Genomic DNA, 18,309 nt, shown 5'->3' on the forward strand with positions numbered 1-18,309 from the left:
TTAATAGTCTAAATGAGCCTAAAGCCCTGTTTTGATTTTTGGGTTTGGGTTTTTTTTTAATTATTGCCCAAATATTATATTTAGTTACCTTAGAGGTACGAGAATCATGTTTTGCCAACTTGCATGTAAACACTTTGATCTGAATTAAAATCCTTAATGGCAAGATGGAAATCCACCATGGTCACTCAACAGTAACACCAGAACATGGTATGAGATCTCAAAATGTGAAAGTGTCAGTGTTTTACTCTCCTGTTTTTAAGATGCTGCATGAACAAGCAGTATAAATCAGGATGAGTTATCACAGATATTTCAGCAGTACATCAGTACTTCACTGCTATTGATACATTCTGTCTGTTATACCGACAAGCAATCTCATTCTTCTTTTTGGCTACAAACAGGGGAAAATTTTAGTGGGAACAAAAGATGGAGAAATCCTTGAAGTAGGGGAAAAAAATGCTGCTTCAAACTTGTTGATTGACTGTCACATGGAAGGGGAAATCTGGGGTTTAGCAACGCACCCCTCAAAAGACATATTTATCTCTGCAAGTAATGATGGAACAGCAAGAATCTGGGACCTGTCTGACAAAGTGAGTATCACTAAATTGAAAAGTCTATGATTAAAAATGATCATTTTATACAGCTGTGTGTTTTTCCAGCTGTACGATGCACAAGCTACGTACGCGCCTTTGAGCAGCCACGTAAAGACAGCAGTGTTTCTCTTCTGTTTTGGTACGGTTATTTTTCTTCTGCTCTGTGGCAATGTGAAAAGGTACGTCTGTGGTGAGGTACCATGCTGCTCTATCCAAAAGCAAGCAATTTGCAGAGAAATGCAGTTGTTTAAAAGCACTCACAATGATGGACTACTTCTTTTTGTTGTGTATTGCTTATTTTGATCTAAAAGTACAGGCTGGCATGGATTAAGGGAGCATTTTAATTCCATGCCGACAGACTGGGTGACACAGATTGTCCTGTCACGGACTAAATGCAGACCCTAACAATAAGCCTGCCTTACTGGCAAGCACGGCTCCCTCCTTTTTTAGAGCCTTTCTTTAAACCGATCATGTTGCATGTGTGTAGTTCGGGATTTTTTTTTCCCCAAGTCAAATTGCATAACAACAACTATTTTTAAAAATAACAAATAAATAAAACATTTTAAAAAATAACAAAAAGGTTTCTGCTTAAGCTAGCCTACATAAACCTTTTCAAAAGGTAGTTAGCTAACAAGGATAATTTTAAATGTTGAAAATGAATATATTATCAATACAATCAGGTAAGTGAAAACGCAAGAGCGTTCTAGTGTGTTTTCACATAGCAAATCAAGTGGAAAAATCCTACCCTGATGAGCAGTTGCAGAAGCTTTCAAAAGCACCTTTCCAACAAAAGAGGAAATCGATTTTTCAGCCTTTTCTGCTACATAGTATTCTTTCTGGTGTAAAATTTGAAGTCACCCTGCAACAAGACAGCCACAAACATAAAACTCTCATTTGAATTACATCTATATTTTGACGTCTGTTTTGCGACATATGCCTGGTGGGATGTGATTTTTGGATGTGAAATTTCAGATTTATATTTAGAGGAAACTATTGACAATTTGTTTTTAATAAGTGACTTTTATACTTTGTGTTTGGAAGCTTTCCATTTGCTTGGTAGCTTTCTCCAGGGGAGGTATGAGCTTATTGCTTTTGTTAATACAGAAACTGCTGAACAAAGTGAATCTAGGTCATCCAGCAAGATGTGCCGCATATAGTCCTGATGGTGAAATGGTTGCAATTGGCATGAAGAATGGAGAATTTGTTATTTTACTTGTAAACAGTCTTAAGGTTTGGGGCAAAAAGCGAGACAGGAAGTCTGCAATTCAGGATATCAGGTATGTCAGAAATTTCAGTTGAGGTTCTCTAAATACACAGTCCTTACTCAAGAAAAAGTCCATCAAGTTTCAAGCTGATTTCCAGATTTTTTGTAACTCCCGTATTTGTTGAAACCTGCAGGAAATCATGAAATGCATTTACCAGCTGACTGGTGTCTTTACATTCACCTAACACTTACATTTATGTATACGTAAAGCTTGTGTATCTTATGTACCACATGCTTTTTTCTCCCTGTGATTAATTCAGTTATATCCACTTGGATATAGCTAGTAACTTGTACACTATGGAGCTGTGAATAATGGGAATTTATATTGTAGTACATTTTAAAATTGCAATTCCTGTTCCTTTCTCATAGAGAATTAGCGTTACGCTGCACATTGTGCTGTGCGCTTTATGCAAGTGCAATATTAACATCGGTTAACTACGTACAATACCCTCAATCTCCCTCATCTACTAAGCATCAAGGTTTGGTTTGGATTCAATCTTGCCATTAATAGAAGGTTTTTCTTGTTTTCCAGTAAGAGAAATTTGTTCTCTTGTGTTAGCATGAGAAGCAAAAGAAAATCTGGCATAGAAACAGTAAATTACATTCCCATTCCATGTTCTGTTGTCTAGGATCAGCCCAGATAACAAGTTTTTGGCAGTGGGTTCACAAGAACATACTGTAGATTTTTATGATCTCACTCAAGGTACAACCCTAAACCGAATCGGCTACTGCAAAGACATTGCAAGTTTTGTCATACAGATGGATTTTTCTGCAGACAGCAGGTACATTCAGGTATGTCTCATGTTTGTTTGTATTTATTGTGACTTAACCTGTTACCAGACATAATAACAAGATGGAGGTAAGAAAGGGTGAGGGAGGCTTTCCAAAGTTATTCTGAATTTCAGGGTGCCCCTAAATCTTCTGACGTAGGCCAGATAACTCAGATTGCCTTTAGGATATTCTCAGAGCTTACGTAAAGTCCTCTCTTTCGTTCTAAATGCTCAGGTCTTCCCCCTGCGTTCTGCATCTCCGACCGTAGCGACATGGCTCAGTTCCCTTACAAGATTAGTAGTGTGCTGAAGGCAAAGTATTCCCTCCTTTCAAGGGAATGACTGTAACACTGAGAAAGAAATTGTGGAGTATAACAGTATATAAACAGTTCTCCTCCTCCCTTTCCCTAGGATGGGATGCATATGATAGTTGAATTAACATGTGAGGTTTCCTTCTGAAATTTTTCTGATTTAGTAAAATTGGGTTGAGATAAACCATAGAGTATATAACTAAAAGGAAATCTATCAGCTATGCAGTAGGCATATGAACACCTCATTCAATTATCATCCTCTAACATTGTTATTACTTCAGATTGCATATGGTGAATTCTAGCTAATTAGGGATGAAGAGAAATTTTATCCTAGGTGTTTATTTCCTGATAAAACCTGTTGAGACTATTACTGCTGGAAATCTAATAAATAAAGAAAATGATGTATTTATGGCAAAGGTACTAGCTTTTTCCTTTCCTACTTTCAGGTATCAACAGGTGCCTATAAGCGTCAAGTTCACGAGGTACCACTAGGAAAGCAAATAACGGATCCTGCATTAATAGAAAAGATCACATGGGCCACGTGGACAAGGTAAAAAACTGAAGAACAGTGTTCTGCCTGATCAGGGACAGGTGTAATACAGAACTAGGATCAGATCACAAGATCACATTGTGTAAATCAAATGTTTGAAATGTCCCCAGGGTTTGGCAAACCTGCGAGAGAGCACACCAGCGCTCCCCTTCCTCAAAGCTCTATTTTACACACTTACTTTTTTTACCCACGTTTGTAGCTGGTCAGTGTCTGTAGCAATTATTACTGTAGTAATACCAAGGGCTGTCTGTCCTATACCCACAGCAGCTCGTTGCCATGCATCCCAAGCTTCCCGACCGTGATGTGCATGGCCCCTCACCTGGCTCTGTACCACTTACAGCTTCGCTGCTATTGGCACGCTGGCGTAGGCGCTGCCTTATCCCTCATCAGAAAACACAAGCAGCATAGGAGGAATGCAAACATGAGCTAATTATATTAAGGAAGGAGTTGCGGCTATCATTAAAATATGTTTACTGACATGGATTTATATAGGACCCTCCCAACACGATTACAAAACTACAGCTGTGCTCTTACTGTAGAAAGTGGAACAGGCCAAAAGCAGATCTGACAGTAAAGAGCGGGTGATAATACAGGCAGGTTTTAGGAGACGGTAAGTGAGAATCCTCCTACTCTTACTGCTTTGCTATCAAGCAGGCATAAAAATCTGCCCCAAATTACTCATTTCTAAGGACTCTTGAGAGATTGTGGGAGTGGGGCAGACAGTAAAATGCAGGTAAATAAAAATAAAGGAACTTAAACGAAGGGGAAAACAGCTCTGTTAAGAGATACTCTACATCCAAACAAGCATCCCCTCATTCAGGAACTTATGGCTAAGAGAAGAGACCATTGCTGTCAAAAATCATTGTGGAAGGGCACGTACTTGTCCATAAGGAAAGGAGGAGACCAGAGGTGCACAAGCTACTTGTATAAAATGATGCAGGTGGTTTCACAGGAGATACACCTCAGCATGTATGGATAGAGACAGTTTTTAAGTCACACAAAAAAAGGTGCATTCCTGTGATACTTTCTATTATGAGGCCACAAGTGCAATGATTTAGAGGGAAGAGACTTGTTTTTAAAGGCGGCAGTTTTTTATTACCAGGCTGTGTTGCCTCACCATGCTCTGGAAGAGAGCAGTGGCAAGTTAAATCTTATGGTCTAATGCTCTTTTCTTAACTTGCTTTTGGAACAGCATTCTTGGAGATGAAGTCATTGGAATTTGGCCGCGAAATGCAGAAAAGGCAGATGTCAATTGTGCATGTGTGACCCATGCTGGCCTAAATATAGTCACAGGAGATGACTTTGGTCTGGTGAAACTGTTTGACTTCCCGTGCACAGAAAAATTTGTAAGTGGCTATTTTATTTTAATCTAACCGGCTTGCTTTTCCCCGTGTTCAGTCTCCTTAGCATACGATTTTAAGGCATCCAAAGGGCACGGTCCAACAGGCCATCTCCAGGCTGCTCCTGGCCAGTGCTGGCTCCAGGAGCGTGGGAGTTAGTTGGGCGGCAGAATGGCCGTCCCTGGGAGAGCAGCTTGCAGGGGGCAGTGTAGCTGTTGTCCAGCCGCCAGGGAGGACACAACCCAGTCAAGTGCTGAGCTCAGATTACTGTGGGCTTGAAGAAGCCAGTACTGCTGGGGATGTGGTTTTGTCTACACTCACAAGGCAATTTTGTCAGTCTAATGTTGCGGTACAGCACTAGTTCCTGAACTTCTGTTCTTTTTTCAATAGGCCAAACACAAGCGGTATTTTGGACACTCTGCACATGTCACCAACATACGTTTTTCTCATGATGACAAGTACGTTATAAGTACAGGAGGAGATGACTGCAGGTAACTGCTTATTTACTTTTGACGATCAAAAACTTTGCACCCTTCTACACCAAACCCACAGCAAGGCACTTAACACCTTTCTCGGCCCACTCTGCATTCATTGAAGCCTGCTGATGGGATAGTTTTAGCTTGGTTTTCTTACCTTACTACTTTTCTTGCTGTATTTTATGGTCACCTGATTTACCCCTGCCACCTTGGCGCCATTCACAAGGTCACGTCTACTGGGTAAAACATCTTGCGTTTGGGTTTCTGTGTGTTTCATAGCTCCTTGGCTGGCCTTCCTCCCTGAGAGGGCAGAGGAGGCAGCCCTTACCTGTTGCCGCGTGGGCCAGCACCCACCTCTGAGACTGTGGGCCCCAAGAGGCAGCTGAAGGAGGCCCGGCTGCTGGCACAGGAACCACTCGTGTATCTGAAGAACATTTAGATCAAAGACAGCTGGTGAGGGTGTCAGTCACACAAAAATAACTGAAGAGCTCCAGCCCAGCAAAGGGTAGGACAGGAATTCTGGCTGATGGAGGATAGACAGATTTAGAAAGACATTTCCAATACCAGGAGGCTTCTCAAAAGGTGCCTTAAGTTTGTGTTGGGGTGTTTTTGTGGCACTTTTTTTTCCCTAAATAAAAAAAGATAGTTCTTTTTTGGACAGCCTGTGTGTGTGTGCACACACATGATTGCTGCTGGATCCCTCCCCAACTCTATTTGAGCTTCCAGTACTGCTGAGAGAGGACACTTACTTACTGTCAAGCAAAACAGGGAGCAGAAAGGTGAGGAACAAAAACTAAATGTGGTTAAACATGAACTGTAAGAGAGTTTTTAAACAGCAAAATGTAGAACTAGAAAAACTGAAAAGCAACAAGGTAGGAAATGAAAGGGCACAAATTCTCACAGGACCAAGTGTCTTGTCTTGCAGACAAGAACCAGGTATTTATAACTGCTTACTCGGCAGGAAGAATACAAGCCAGAGACTGCAAGATTTGAGTCATTTTTGCTAGTGAATGAGACTGCATGTCTCTTCCAGAAGCAGAAAACTAAATACTGATGTGTGTTGCATGACACTCGGCTCCCCTCAGTAAGCCTGCAGTATAGATACGGGTGTTACGTTCTGTTTGTTCAGCACCCTGCAGTGAATTTAACTCTCCTCCCATCGCATGAGATGAGCCTTCCCCTCCTGTCCCCCGCCCAAGGTTTTAATTTTCCACTTTGGGGGAAAAAGAAATAGAAAGGGAGCAAAAAAAAAGGAAGTGTTTTTCTTTGAAAAAGGGGTTGCACAGCAGAGAGCAGGAAGCTCTGTCAGATCAAAACATGGATCCATAGGAACAAAGGCTGTGTATACCTCAATTCTCAACCTGCGGGCCGGAGTTACATAAACTCAGAAAACCTAATCAGCTGTCTTAATTTTGACATTGTAGTTATGATGGGAATTTATTGATTTAAAGTGTAAGTAAGTATACGGAGTACAATAATAGCATTCTCAACCTCTAGGCCTTCACTAGTCACACACACGCTAGTTAGAATGCTTTAACTCTCTCCTGAGAAAAGGAACTGCATTCGAGTGCCCGGTATTTGTTGAGTAACTCCAGGGCTTAACATTGCTTTACCTGGCATCTTGCTGGTACACCTGCATTTATAGCCATGTATGTATTTAACGGAGCCTCTTGATGACAACCTTCAGCATATCATACAAAGTTGCTCAGTAAAATTAACTATGGTCTCAATTAATTTCTTTGTAGCGTATTTGTATGGCGATGTCTTTGAAAGGAGACTCTCTTGCTGCTGTTACTGCCACCACCAAGTGACTGCTCTGGATGAGCCATGAATGCCTCTACCCCTTTGGCTGCTGTAATTTCCATACGATGCTGCACGGATTACACATTTTCAGATTACTCATATGAATTTACTGAACGTGAATGTGATCTTGCATTTGAAAGACCAATATCCTTGAGAAGGAAGCTGAAGTTTGAAAGGGAATCGTTTTGTAACCTGGGTAGGCCAAAGTGATGAACAGTTCACTCAAAGCTGCTTTTGCCTAATACTGTGTTAGTCAAACCATGTCTGAAAAGGGAGCACACTAAGAAAATGCTGGGCCCTTTAATTTGCATAATTTCAAAATTTATGGCTTGAACATTTGTCCAAGAAAGCTGGTGATTTTTAACCACACCTGCTTAAAACGCAAATTTGGTGCACTGAGTAAAACTGCAAGCTTTTAATGAGCATGCTGGGGTTCACACTTCAGCTTTCAGTAATCGAAGGAGCAAAATATCATTTTTTAAATCCATTTTATTTTTAAATATATGTATTTGGCAAAATTTTCTATCCATGAAGTGCCTTTGAATAATTTTCCAGTGGTATGGGCTACAGTCTTGCCTCCCACCAATTGCTTTCAACATACGGTGCTATAACTTTCACAGAGAGGAGGGCTAACCATTAACACCTTTTCCAGATGTGTACTTACATTATCCCTGTTTTTCGCTTTGGTTTTTAATACCTTCACAACTGAATTCCAAAATATTTCTGAGAGCAAGAAGCTACGTGCTGTGGTAAGGACAAATTCCTGACGGCATTACACCTCTTGATAAACTGTTCACAATTGGTTTGTGATGGTAGCTTGACTGCAGCCAGAATTTGAAGCTTAAATGGTGAGTAGAAGGGGAGAGAGAGACTTGGATAAAGACATTTTAACACAAATAATCAGGTATTTATAATAATTTATAATAATGAAGTAATTCCCCAAGCATTCCTAAAAAAACCTGCACTCTCCCTGTTTATGGGAAAATGGGCTTTATCGGTAACTATGTCCACAGGCAGTGGCCATCTAGTGTATTTAAGAAGTGGTCTGAAAGCCTCCCACATCACAATTTCCCGTTCTTCCCATTCTGGAGGGGCTTCCTGATGACATCCAAAGTGATCTCTAGGAACACCTGATACATCAGCAGTGCGGACTGGGCATACCCTCCAGCAGGCAGCTAGTCCCATGCTGCTTATGAATAGAAATTACATCACTCTGATAGTAGAAAATTTACCTATCCTCAAGAAAAGCATAATTTTTTACTAAATTTGGAATCCTCTCCCCATCATTGCTTCTCGTGCAGCCCCATCGTCTGTGACTGGGCTGCAGGGCAGGAAGACAGCAGGCAGCTGAGATGAAGAAAGTTGCCTCCGTGTGGAAGTGGAGACCATGAGCAGATGTTCACAAAAGGCAAGTGAAGCTGTTCAACAATTGTTAATGAACATTTTGTCAAAACCCCAAAAACTATAGGGACAGTGGAATTGGAGAAAGAAAAGTAAGTTCAACTTTTTCCAATGAAACTGTTTAAAAATGAACAGAAAATGTGGGCAAGGTCAAAACAAATGACTTTAGAGATTTCTGGCATGGAACAACATCCATGTTTTGAAATTACCTTGCTTTTAAAAAGACTGTTTGTTAATCAAAAGAAACAAAGGCCTAAATAAAACATTTAAACTTACATTTAGCCTTTGAAAAGAAACGTTAATTAGTGCTTTAGTCGCAGTTCAGGAACACTGTCATTTTGAACTGTGGAAACTTCCTGCCAATCCACTTCTAACGCTCACCGCATAAAAAGGTAGCTGTTGGATGCAACAAATAGCCAGTTAAAGGAGTGGATCAATGTACATTTAACACACAAAAGTGCTTCAGCAACCTCAAAGAATCACCTTTTTTTAAAATTGAATTTATTAATGCCTTATATTACTATACAGAAGATCAGTTTGTCAGATACATAACAAGAGTCCCTATGCAGTCTTTTTTTTAAAGAAACCTTCTTGATCAAGTAATGTAATCATGTTAGGTGGTGATGTCAGTAAGCACCTTCTTTGCCTATGTTGTAATAATGTTTGCCTTCCTTTCACATTGATTGTATCCCAAATAAAACCAGTTGCGTGGCAGAATGCATTAATAAATGGTGATGTGAAACATATCTTAAAGCAATAGTGTCTGTCAGGAAAACACTTAAAATTTGTATGTTTATATGGTTTGGCTTCATGTATAAAATGTTCAGAAGTAATGATGTATTATACTGTAAACTAAAATACTAGTGCATGAATTTATTTTTCAATGGTCAAGATGCCATTAATTTAAAATCTGTCTCTCAAATAAATTTGGATACAAGTTTTCAATGTCCAGCTCTTAAATCAGATTCAACAAGTTGATCTGAAAACATTACTGGGACTTGCGTTACAATTTCCTTTGAACTAGAATATGGCATCATACATTACTGTCTCAAAGATGAAAGACACCAAGGAGCTTCACTTTGTTTAGCAGAATCTAAAATTTCATCTGTCACAATGTTCAACAACCAACTCCCAACACTGAAGTGGCGTCTGACACCGTCACCCCTGTCTCACCGAGCTGTCGGCGCAGCTGGCAGTGGTAACAACAGGAGCCTTCAGTATTCAGCTCAGAGGCCTCCTCGCTGCAGGCAAGGATCTGCGCTACAACAACTACACGCCGAACTGAGCATCACCGGCTGACACAGCTATGCGGGACATCAAATCTGGAACTGGAACTGAACAAACTGCTTCGCACTGCACATATGAAAGGAAAAGGTATCATGAAAAATCCATCTACTCACATTGCTATACGTCTGACAAACTATTTCCACCACCATGTACAATGGATATTTAATCACGATGAACTTAAACAAAATAAACACAAATATATTAAACTTGCCTCAAGAAAGCAGAATACCGATATTATTTTATGTCTATAAGCTTTATTGATACTTGGGGTTTTTGTTGGATTTTTTTTTTTTTTTTTTTTTTTTTACATTTCACAATGCATTCCACAGACTTAGTTCAATACAGCTTAAACTGCAAGTGTATAAATTTTCATTTATCATTTCTTGCATAACAAGGTTTTAAGTTTCCAAACAACATTTGCAGCATTAGATATTCGGTCCACAGATTATCAGAGTTTGAGAGACTGTAAAATTATTTGCTCAAAATCAACTACTGTACGTTTGTGCAACAAAGTGTATGCTGTAATTTTCTTTTAATATACGTGGAGCTTCCTTTGTTCATTTCTCCTTTGTTTTTGCTTTTGTTTTTTTTAAACAGATGCTAGTGTTTACAGAGACATTTTAGTTTTTCAAGCTTGTGTGCTATGGAGCTAGTCCAGAAATTGTCAATTCTCTGAAGGTATGAAGCACTGTGGAGCAGCTGAAAGATCTAAGCTTTGTGAAACACATATATATATATATATATTGGCAATTGAAAAAACAATAAAATCACAATACAGCTATACTCATACCAAAAAGGCAAGATTTTTCAAAACTTGCTAAAATGGTATATTCTTCTAAAACATCTCATTTTAGAAAATCGGCATCAATCTACACAGACCATACACAGTGCACAAACTGGGAAGTGTTATCCTCCGCTCCACCTGCACTACCTCTTCTGGAACGCAGCAGGGACTACCTCTGATGAAGCAAAATGTACAGCTTTCTCAAATCTTTTGTATTAGCCAGTGCTGCACACAGGATAAAGAAAGATGATTAGTTTTAGATCCATACATAGCAGCTTACAATACTTAAGATGATGAAACACATGGCAGTCAAAACAGTTATTCTTCCTCAAACACTGCGTTGCTAAAAAATAAAGATCTGTGAAATTGCACTGCAATGTCAAGGGGTTTGCTATTCCCTGACCCTCCCCATGTAAATCCAAATGAGTATTTTTTTTCCCCCTTAAAAGATGAACTTCCTATCGATAAGTTGCTTCAGGCTTTTTACTCAGTTTTGCGCTTCAACCCAGGGATCTTTGCTTGGATCCTACAAGAGGAACAGGAAAGGAAAAAGAACAGCATTTGAGTAACGAACAACAAAAAAAGTAGGTGTAAACATAGTCTTAAAAACAGTAATGTGAAGGTAATTATCATAGCAACACAAAGCTATTACACTCAGAAATCAATGAAACTGCCAAATTCTTCTTCATTCACCCCTCAACTGCAACTGCTGAGGGCCTCAGGTTTCACTAATGGTTTCAAATACACAGATTTCTATTAGAAATAATATAGGATTAACTTAACAGCATCAGCAAGAAAGAAGCCTATTTCATAAGCATTCCAAATTTAAACAAGGGACTTTTTCCTCTTAGGACTAGTGCACGTAATGTGTTATATACAGGAGCACCACACATACCAAGAACTGTAACTGTTCTTTATAAAGTGAAATAAATTATCTTAAAAAAAAAACCTACCACAAAAAAAAAAAACCCCAAAAAACCCCAAACAAAACCAAACGCCAACTCACTTAGCCATTGCATCTTTGACATTCTTGTTCACGAGTCCCAGATAATGGTCAATTTGGGCCTGAAATGGAAGACGGCAGATGTTACAGACCAGCTCTTACACAGCTGCTTTGCTGCCCAGGAGGCAGAGTCACACCACACCAAGACACGCTTTACACAAAAGACCATGGACAGAAGGAAGGGGCGCAGCCGTGTTTATAGTCGCAGTTTGATGCCAGCACTCCCACAGCTTCAGCCACAGCACATGCTACTGTTTGCCCCCAGGAACATGCACACACACCAGAGACTAACTGGTAAGTACCCAAACAAATTCATCCCTGGCTTCTGTATGTTCCATCAAGCCGGTGGCTAGCATTCCCCCTGACTCTTCCCAAGGCTGCCCCAGCGCCATGGCGCATAACCCAGGCCCTTGGTGAGGGGCAGTGAGCTCTTGGGCACCGGGGAGAAGGAAAGCTTCTTAGGTGGGCTGGGCCTGTTAAACAGCTTACGCCTTCGGAGAGCAGCCTTCAGCTCCTCAAGAGGATTGAGGAGCCCGGGTTAAGCCATGCAAATTGTCCATCATCTTTCCGCGGGGCTACAGGATTTCCTTTCACTGCAGTATACTTTGTTCTTTCCTAGGAGCTCGGAGAGGAGCCCAAGAGGCTCCGCCATCTGCTCAGTGCTTTCCACCCTCCCTTCCCAAGTCCTCCATGAGCAGGGTTGTTTTTGAAAGAGGAGAAGGAACTGCTAAGCCAGAGCTGGCTTCCCCCCTCCTGCGCTATGACCTGCTGTAGACAGTCCCTGCTCCAGCTCAGCTATAATTTAATCATACGCATTTTGTTTTGGCTCCCTCTTACCTCTTGCTTTTACATTAGTCACTCCACAGGAGAGGCACCAGACTGTGTTGAGCGTCTCCCACCTCCTGTTTATGCCAGGGCTACAAATTCCGCAGAGCTTCAGGACATGAATCCTGAATATCAGCTCCAAAGAGCTTTCTTCAGAAATTGTTTTAGAAGTCCTTACATCAGGATTAACACACCATGCCTACTGCTGCTTTAGTCCTGACCAAATCTGGATCAGAGGAGAGAAGGCCTCCAGGTTAATCAGGCCTTTTTTGCATCTGTTTGCTGGGGAAGTCTTCTGACACCGCCACCAAAGAGGAGGAGGGGAAAGCTCACGCAGACTGGACTTCAAAGTGGACTTGCTTCTCTTGGCCCTGGCGCTAACTCCTGGTTAAAGGCCTATTTTTTAAAGGCTTTAAAGATTTTAGAAGACTGAAATGAATTTTGCTTGTATTTGCTTGTGGTTTTGCTTCAATAGAGCTAATTTTATGAAGCATTTAATAGATTGTATCAAACACTCACCTGATGTCTCTCATAAATAACAGGAACACTGAAGAGCGAAATCAAAGCTGAAAAAGAGCACATCAAAGGTATAAATATTGACAAAAGGGATGATGTTCAGGTAGAAAACTACTAGTTTTCACACCTTGACATTTCTTTTAAAATGGTACAAGAAAAAGAAATAACTAAGCCCCATACAAAAAATTGTTGGCCAGTAATTTAAATAATCCCTATTAAGGAGAAGCTGGGCTGTTTGCCAGGTCTCATTAACAGTACAGTAAGTTTGGTCACAAATTCACTTTTTCCACTGTGGGTTATGCAAATACTTCAAAAATGACGCTTAGGCTTCTGCTTGGTTTCTGACACCTGAAGCCAGCCTGCTCTGGGATACAGAAACAAACTACCTGCAGGGGGACATGGCCAGAGACAATTTTGTACCTCCTCCAAAGCCACAATACAGCGATGATATTCACGGAGGCTAACCCTGACAGGGACAAGCACAACAGATCCTGCTTTTAAATGACACAATGTCTGGAAAAGCAGCAATCTCAAGGAATTCCACACTGCAATTCAAAATTATATATTCTGCAGTGTTACCAGTGTCCCAGAAAAAGACACACAACTGTAACATCCGACTACACTCCCAAGAACACAGGAATAGCCTCGCAGTACCAAGCAGACTTCAGTACTTTTCCAGTGTTACTTTGTATGCCAGGTATTTAACACAATTTAAAACACTTACCCAGAATCAGTAATGTCAGACCATTAAACAAGGCACCAACATAAGTGAATACCCACATCAACACTGCAAACTAAAAAGGAAAAAAACAGCATGTCAGCCCACAGTCTGTCCTACCAAACATACCAGTTAGTGAGAGAACTTCTCTAAACACACATATGAAACTAAAATGCCCCAAACTCCACTTCACCCTTGTACACCTCATGTATTTATAGATGAGTGACAAGATGGCTGAAGGGTTCAGTAACAGGATACGTGGCCTCTTGCGTCTAGGTCATCGGGCTGAATTCAGCCCAAGTCAACAGTGACCAAAAGCTGTTGGTACTTGACGGCTGCTCAATGCCCTCTGCGTTTACACAGTACTTCCAATCCCGCATTTAATAATGATGGGCAAACACAGTTCCTACCTCCCATCCTGCAAAGAGACGCAACAAGACAGGCAAGTGAGAGGTTAAAGGGCTGACGCATGACACGGCACCACTGGGTGACAGAGCCAGAAAGAAAGCTGGTCATCTGTTTGTGAGGTAGCCCAGCAGCCAATACATGAGGGTGCCCACTCCGGGGCTGCAGCACAAACAGCAGCACTAAGCTATCACAACCACGCTTCAGCGCAGCAGAGGTCTCAATGAACCCTTGACTAGACGAGGCAGAGGTAGCTGTCACATCGGGGGGAAAGCCTGCCTGGAAGGTAACATGGCAAGGTTGGCTTGACTGACTTTTTTGTTTTGTTTTGTTTTGTTAAAAAAACATAGGATCTTTGGATACTAAAAAATTCAGGGAAGAGAGGAGTCAAGAGTGCCATGTAACAGAAGCTGGCTCTAAGTCAGAGACAAATTCAGAAGCAAAGACATCCTTCTGTTCGCAGACACCTAAACCCTCACACTGCCATAATTTCTGGCTTTGTATCCCAGCCCCTAACTCGTACCTAGACACTGTTCCTCCCCAACCACCACCCCACTGACTGCACTTGTACAGCTTCCCTGTCCTGCTCAAGCCCCGCTCCGCTTCACTAGCTTTACACAAAGATCTGCAGAAGTTCAAGCCCCTCAGCTTTCTGCCAGGTGGAGAGTGTCCCAGGCGCACCTCTGACCTATACTGGGGTGGGAGGGGGCTGAAGGCTGCCAGCTCTATTTCTGTGTAGGATTCCTCCCCAAGGAAAATCAGCCAGTTTCTTCTAGTGTTGCACAGCCCGTAAGGAACTGAGCAGAAGCCAGGATCTGGATGTGAGACATCCAGATATATGGATTTACCAGTGCTTATTTCTTGCTAAGCACTGGATTACGCTTTGCATTGTGCAGAGCACACAGGTGAGACCCCCAGCCCTATAATCAACTGAGCACATCTGGTTATTTTCTGTGCAAGACACTGCAAAACACTGAAGAGCTGGACACAGTGTGGAGGCTGCTGCTGGCATGAGAGAGAGAGAAGATCTGGGCACAGTTAACAATCGGCGGTGAAGCACTCTGATGAACAGGAGATGCACACAAGGAAAAGATGGGTACAAAGCATTGGAAAGAAAAAAATGCCTGTCGAAGGACCGTGGGTGCGGGCAAAGATCTAGCCAGCAGCCAAGTTACTCACAAGTTATGTATCCAAACATCCATTTTTAGCTTATCATAAGATGCAAAATATCCAAACCAAACAAAATTGACAGCCAACAATAAGATATGGGCATGACAATCAGTACAAGTTTAATTCCGTGACCCCTGTGACAAGTTTACTTCAAGAGCTTCATTCAAAGCTGATCCCATTCAAAATGCAGTAGGATTAATTGCAAACGATGCAGTTCTTTATCTGTGAGTTCTTTCTAGATGTGATGTAAGCAGCACTAGAGGCACAAAGTTAACCCTCAGACAAGGCTGCAATGTTACCATCAACTGCATTCCCACTGAAGGATTTTGGCAGGTTTATCATGAAAAATAAAGCAGATTTCTCTAAACTCCCTCATGATTCATTCAAACCTTGGCCCAGTTCTGCTCTCTGCAATGCCAGGGTGAGCGCTGGCTGCCTGCCTCTTTGCACACGACATTTTAACAGAGCAAAGACTTTCCTTTCAGAGCAAGTCTGTACATGCAGCACGTCCCCTCCCCAGCACAGGCAGGAAAGTTGACAACTTTTCCCATAGCAAAAAGCCCCCCAAGTTTGTGATTATTCAGAATTATTCTCTTGTGGGCTGTGCATTCAGTAAACTAAACATGCTTCAAGCACACACAGAAAAGCATCTCGACAGCTCTCCAAGATCTCCTCTGCACGAATACCATTATACCATTAATACCAGCACCACCCTGGTCAGGTCAACATTCAAGTGATACTGCTGAAGACTTATGACCAAGTCAGAAAACATGAGTTTATGCAAGCAGAGAGGCAACAGACATGAATCAATCACAAAGTCCAACAATTATCACAACTATCCAATCTTATTTAGTGACCATTGAATTTATGGCCCAAGAAAGATCAAAATCCAGGAGTTAACATTTGACTGACACAGGCTTTGCTTCTCCGAAAGTCTATCCAGAGCAGCATCAGGGTCTAACGATGAATCGCATTGTGTGCCGTTTTTAATCCACTTTACTTATTCATACTGGGTGGGAGAGGGAACCACCGACCCCAGGCAAGACCACCCCGCTCTCTCTGCCTCATCAGTAAGGGACAGCTATTTTGAAAGCTGGAGCTACCAAAGCAAGTTCAGTAAAAACCTCAGAGCTCCCCTTCCACACCACCTTCTCTATTCACACACTTCTGACTGTTAAAACAATGCTCCCGGGATTAAGTGGAGTTGATCTCAATCCTATATTTATGTATTGGTCTCTATTTTTATTTCCTTAGAAATGAGACAAACTCAGAGCAGCTTACAAATGCAAAAAGTCTTGCCTGAAACATGTCTAAACACTTAAAGCTCTAAGATTAAAAAAAAAAAAGCAGAACACAAGCCAGGATTGACCGACAAAGACAATATTGCTCTTCCCACACACTCGGGACAGAAGGAACGCACTGGGCCCAAGCTCAGCCCGAATGTTACAATGATGACCAGTAAAAACCCCAGTATATCTGATGGAGTGAATAGAGTTTTTTGCCTACCTCATTCCAGTGATTAATGACTCCCCAGTACCCCAAGCATACTGCCATTTAATGGTAAATCCAGAAATGTCCATATATCAGTTTGTTTCCTATAAAATAGTTCAAATACAGCCAAGAGCTCTGTTTCTCAAAACATCAGTTGAGCAACGACAAACTGAAAGCAACTGTGCCCCAGTGTCCGAACAGAAGGGCTGCCATTGCACAGCTGGGGGTGAGGCACTAGATCGCTGTGTATCAGGACAAAGTGCAGTTACTCCTGGGACTCTCTGGCAAGGGCTCCTCTGGAACCGCTCCTCAAGAGCTGTGAGGAACTTCTCCTTGTGCTGCATAAATATTTAGAGTCCATTGTAAGACTTCCATGACTGCAGCATTGTTTAATAGAAAAGAAAAAATCTTAACAAGAGAGATTTTACAGCCAGAACTATTACACACAATAAACTGACCTGGAGACATTTTCTACATTAAAGCTCTGTAATTTTAATTATACACAAACATGCTATTTCCCATAGTGAAGATGTTTAAACTGCACGAGCCAAGATATTTTTATTTTTGTTAAAGCAGAGCTGTTACATTACGTAAGACCCCAGCATCTTAATGTTCTCCTCAAGCACAAACTCTTCAGAATCAGTAACTTGTACTTGTGAACTGTCCTGACATTCACTGGTTACATATAAGGGTTGCTCGCAACTACCATAGATTAGACTAATTAACCTACATAAAATGTTTTAAATGTCAGAAGAGGGGAAATGCATTAGTTCAGCTGAATAAACATGTCTTTCCTCTATACCATAGTATTTTAAAAGTGATTAAATTGCCTTGAAGACATTCTGACTGGAATTAATTCTACTTCTAACATAATTCCTCTGAAAGGTCTAATTTTAAAACAGTGTTAACTGACACAGCAGTTGGCTGTTCACTACTTCCTTTTCCTTTACTGCAAGGGATTGTGATCTCTAAACAAATGGTGTGGAAATTCTTATAACTCAGATGAAGGAACATATCACAAAGGGCTTAATTATTAAAGAAATACAGGTGACCTTGTGACTACAAGTTTTTCTGTGATGTTGTTTAATCAGATCCAAACACGACTTAAGCAAAAGAACTTTTCTTTGAACATTCAAACTCAATGCCCTTAAAAAACACAATAAACAAAGAATATGTTCCTTTCCTCCCTTACACACCAACTTTATATTATCCAAATGCAATTCTAGCTGGGTAACAGTAATTCTTTGGTCAAGGCTGTGGCCTTCAGATGCTGCAGAGATGAATCCTAACTACATGCTCACTTAAGCATGAAGGCAAGACACAGCTTCTTACAGACCAGACTGATGGGCAGCAGTGAGAGGGTTTGGCCATCAAAATGCAGTCCCTGTGTGGAAATACTGCTGAGGGACAGACAGTAATGGCCTTATTTAAGCGATTGCAGCAGTATCAATCGTCCCACAAAGAATGACCAGAAAACAAGAATGTACAGCCACCTCATAAAAATACTTTTACTGCACCACCCTTTCGGAGCAGATAATACTTTTACTGCACCACCTTTTCGGAGCCTGGGGACACACAAGTCCCCAGGCTAATATCCCATCTCCT

The 18,309-nt window shown here is 41.2% G+C and overlaps 2 protein-coding genes across 5 annotated transcripts in view; one reads left to right on the forward strand and one right to left on the reverse strand.

The window, feature by feature from the left end:
* The window catches only part of EML6 (echinoderm microtubule associated protein like 6), a 116,766-nt gene extending 109,695 nt beyond the window's left edge, over positions 1-7,071 (forward strand). The window contains exons 35-41 of the mRNA XM_009886007.1: positions 399-587; positions 1,695-1,867; positions 2,484-2,646; positions 3,382-3,485; positions 4,678-4,831; positions 5,216-5,316; positions 7,047-7,071. Of these exons, the coding sequence (XP_009884309.1) occupies positions 399-587; positions 1,695-1,867; positions 2,484-2,646; positions 3,382-3,485; positions 4,678-4,831; positions 5,216-5,316; positions 7,047-7,071 (909 nt within the window). The remainder of the gene's footprint in view (positions 1-398; positions 588-1,694; positions 1,868-2,483; positions 2,647-3,381; positions 3,486-4,677; positions 4,832-5,215; positions 5,317-7,046) is intronic.
* A 3,008-nt stretch (positions 7,072-10,079) lies between these two features.
* RTN4 (reticulon 4) overlaps positions 10,080-18,309 on the reverse strand; it is a 31,038-nt gene continuing 22,808 nt past the window's right edge. For 3 of the 4 annotated variants that reach the window (XM_009886009.1, XM_009886011.1, XM_009886012.1), the window contains 4 exons: positions 13,645-13,714; positions 12,924-12,970; positions 11,583-11,641; positions 10,080-11,102 (listed from right to left, as the gene is read on the reverse strand). In XM_009886009.1, the coding sequence (XP_009884311.1) occupies positions 11,060-11,102; positions 11,583-11,641; positions 12,924-12,970; positions 13,645-13,714 (219 nt within the window). In that variant the 3' untranslated portion in view covers positions 10,080-11,059. Of the gene's footprint in view, positions 11,103-11,578; positions 11,642-12,923; positions 12,971-13,644; positions 13,715-18,309 lie in introns of all 4 variants that reach the window. The other variant, XM_009886008.1, reaches the window with a different exon arrangement.

This window comes from Charadrius vociferus, unplaced genomic scaffold (assembly GCF_000708025.1).
Source record: "Charadrius vociferus isolate BGI_N301 unplaced genomic scaffold, ASM70802v2 scaffold455, whole genome shotgun sequence".
Taxonomy (NCBI): Eukaryota; Metazoa; Chordata; class Aves; order Charadriiformes; family Charadriidae; genus Charadrius; species Charadrius vociferus.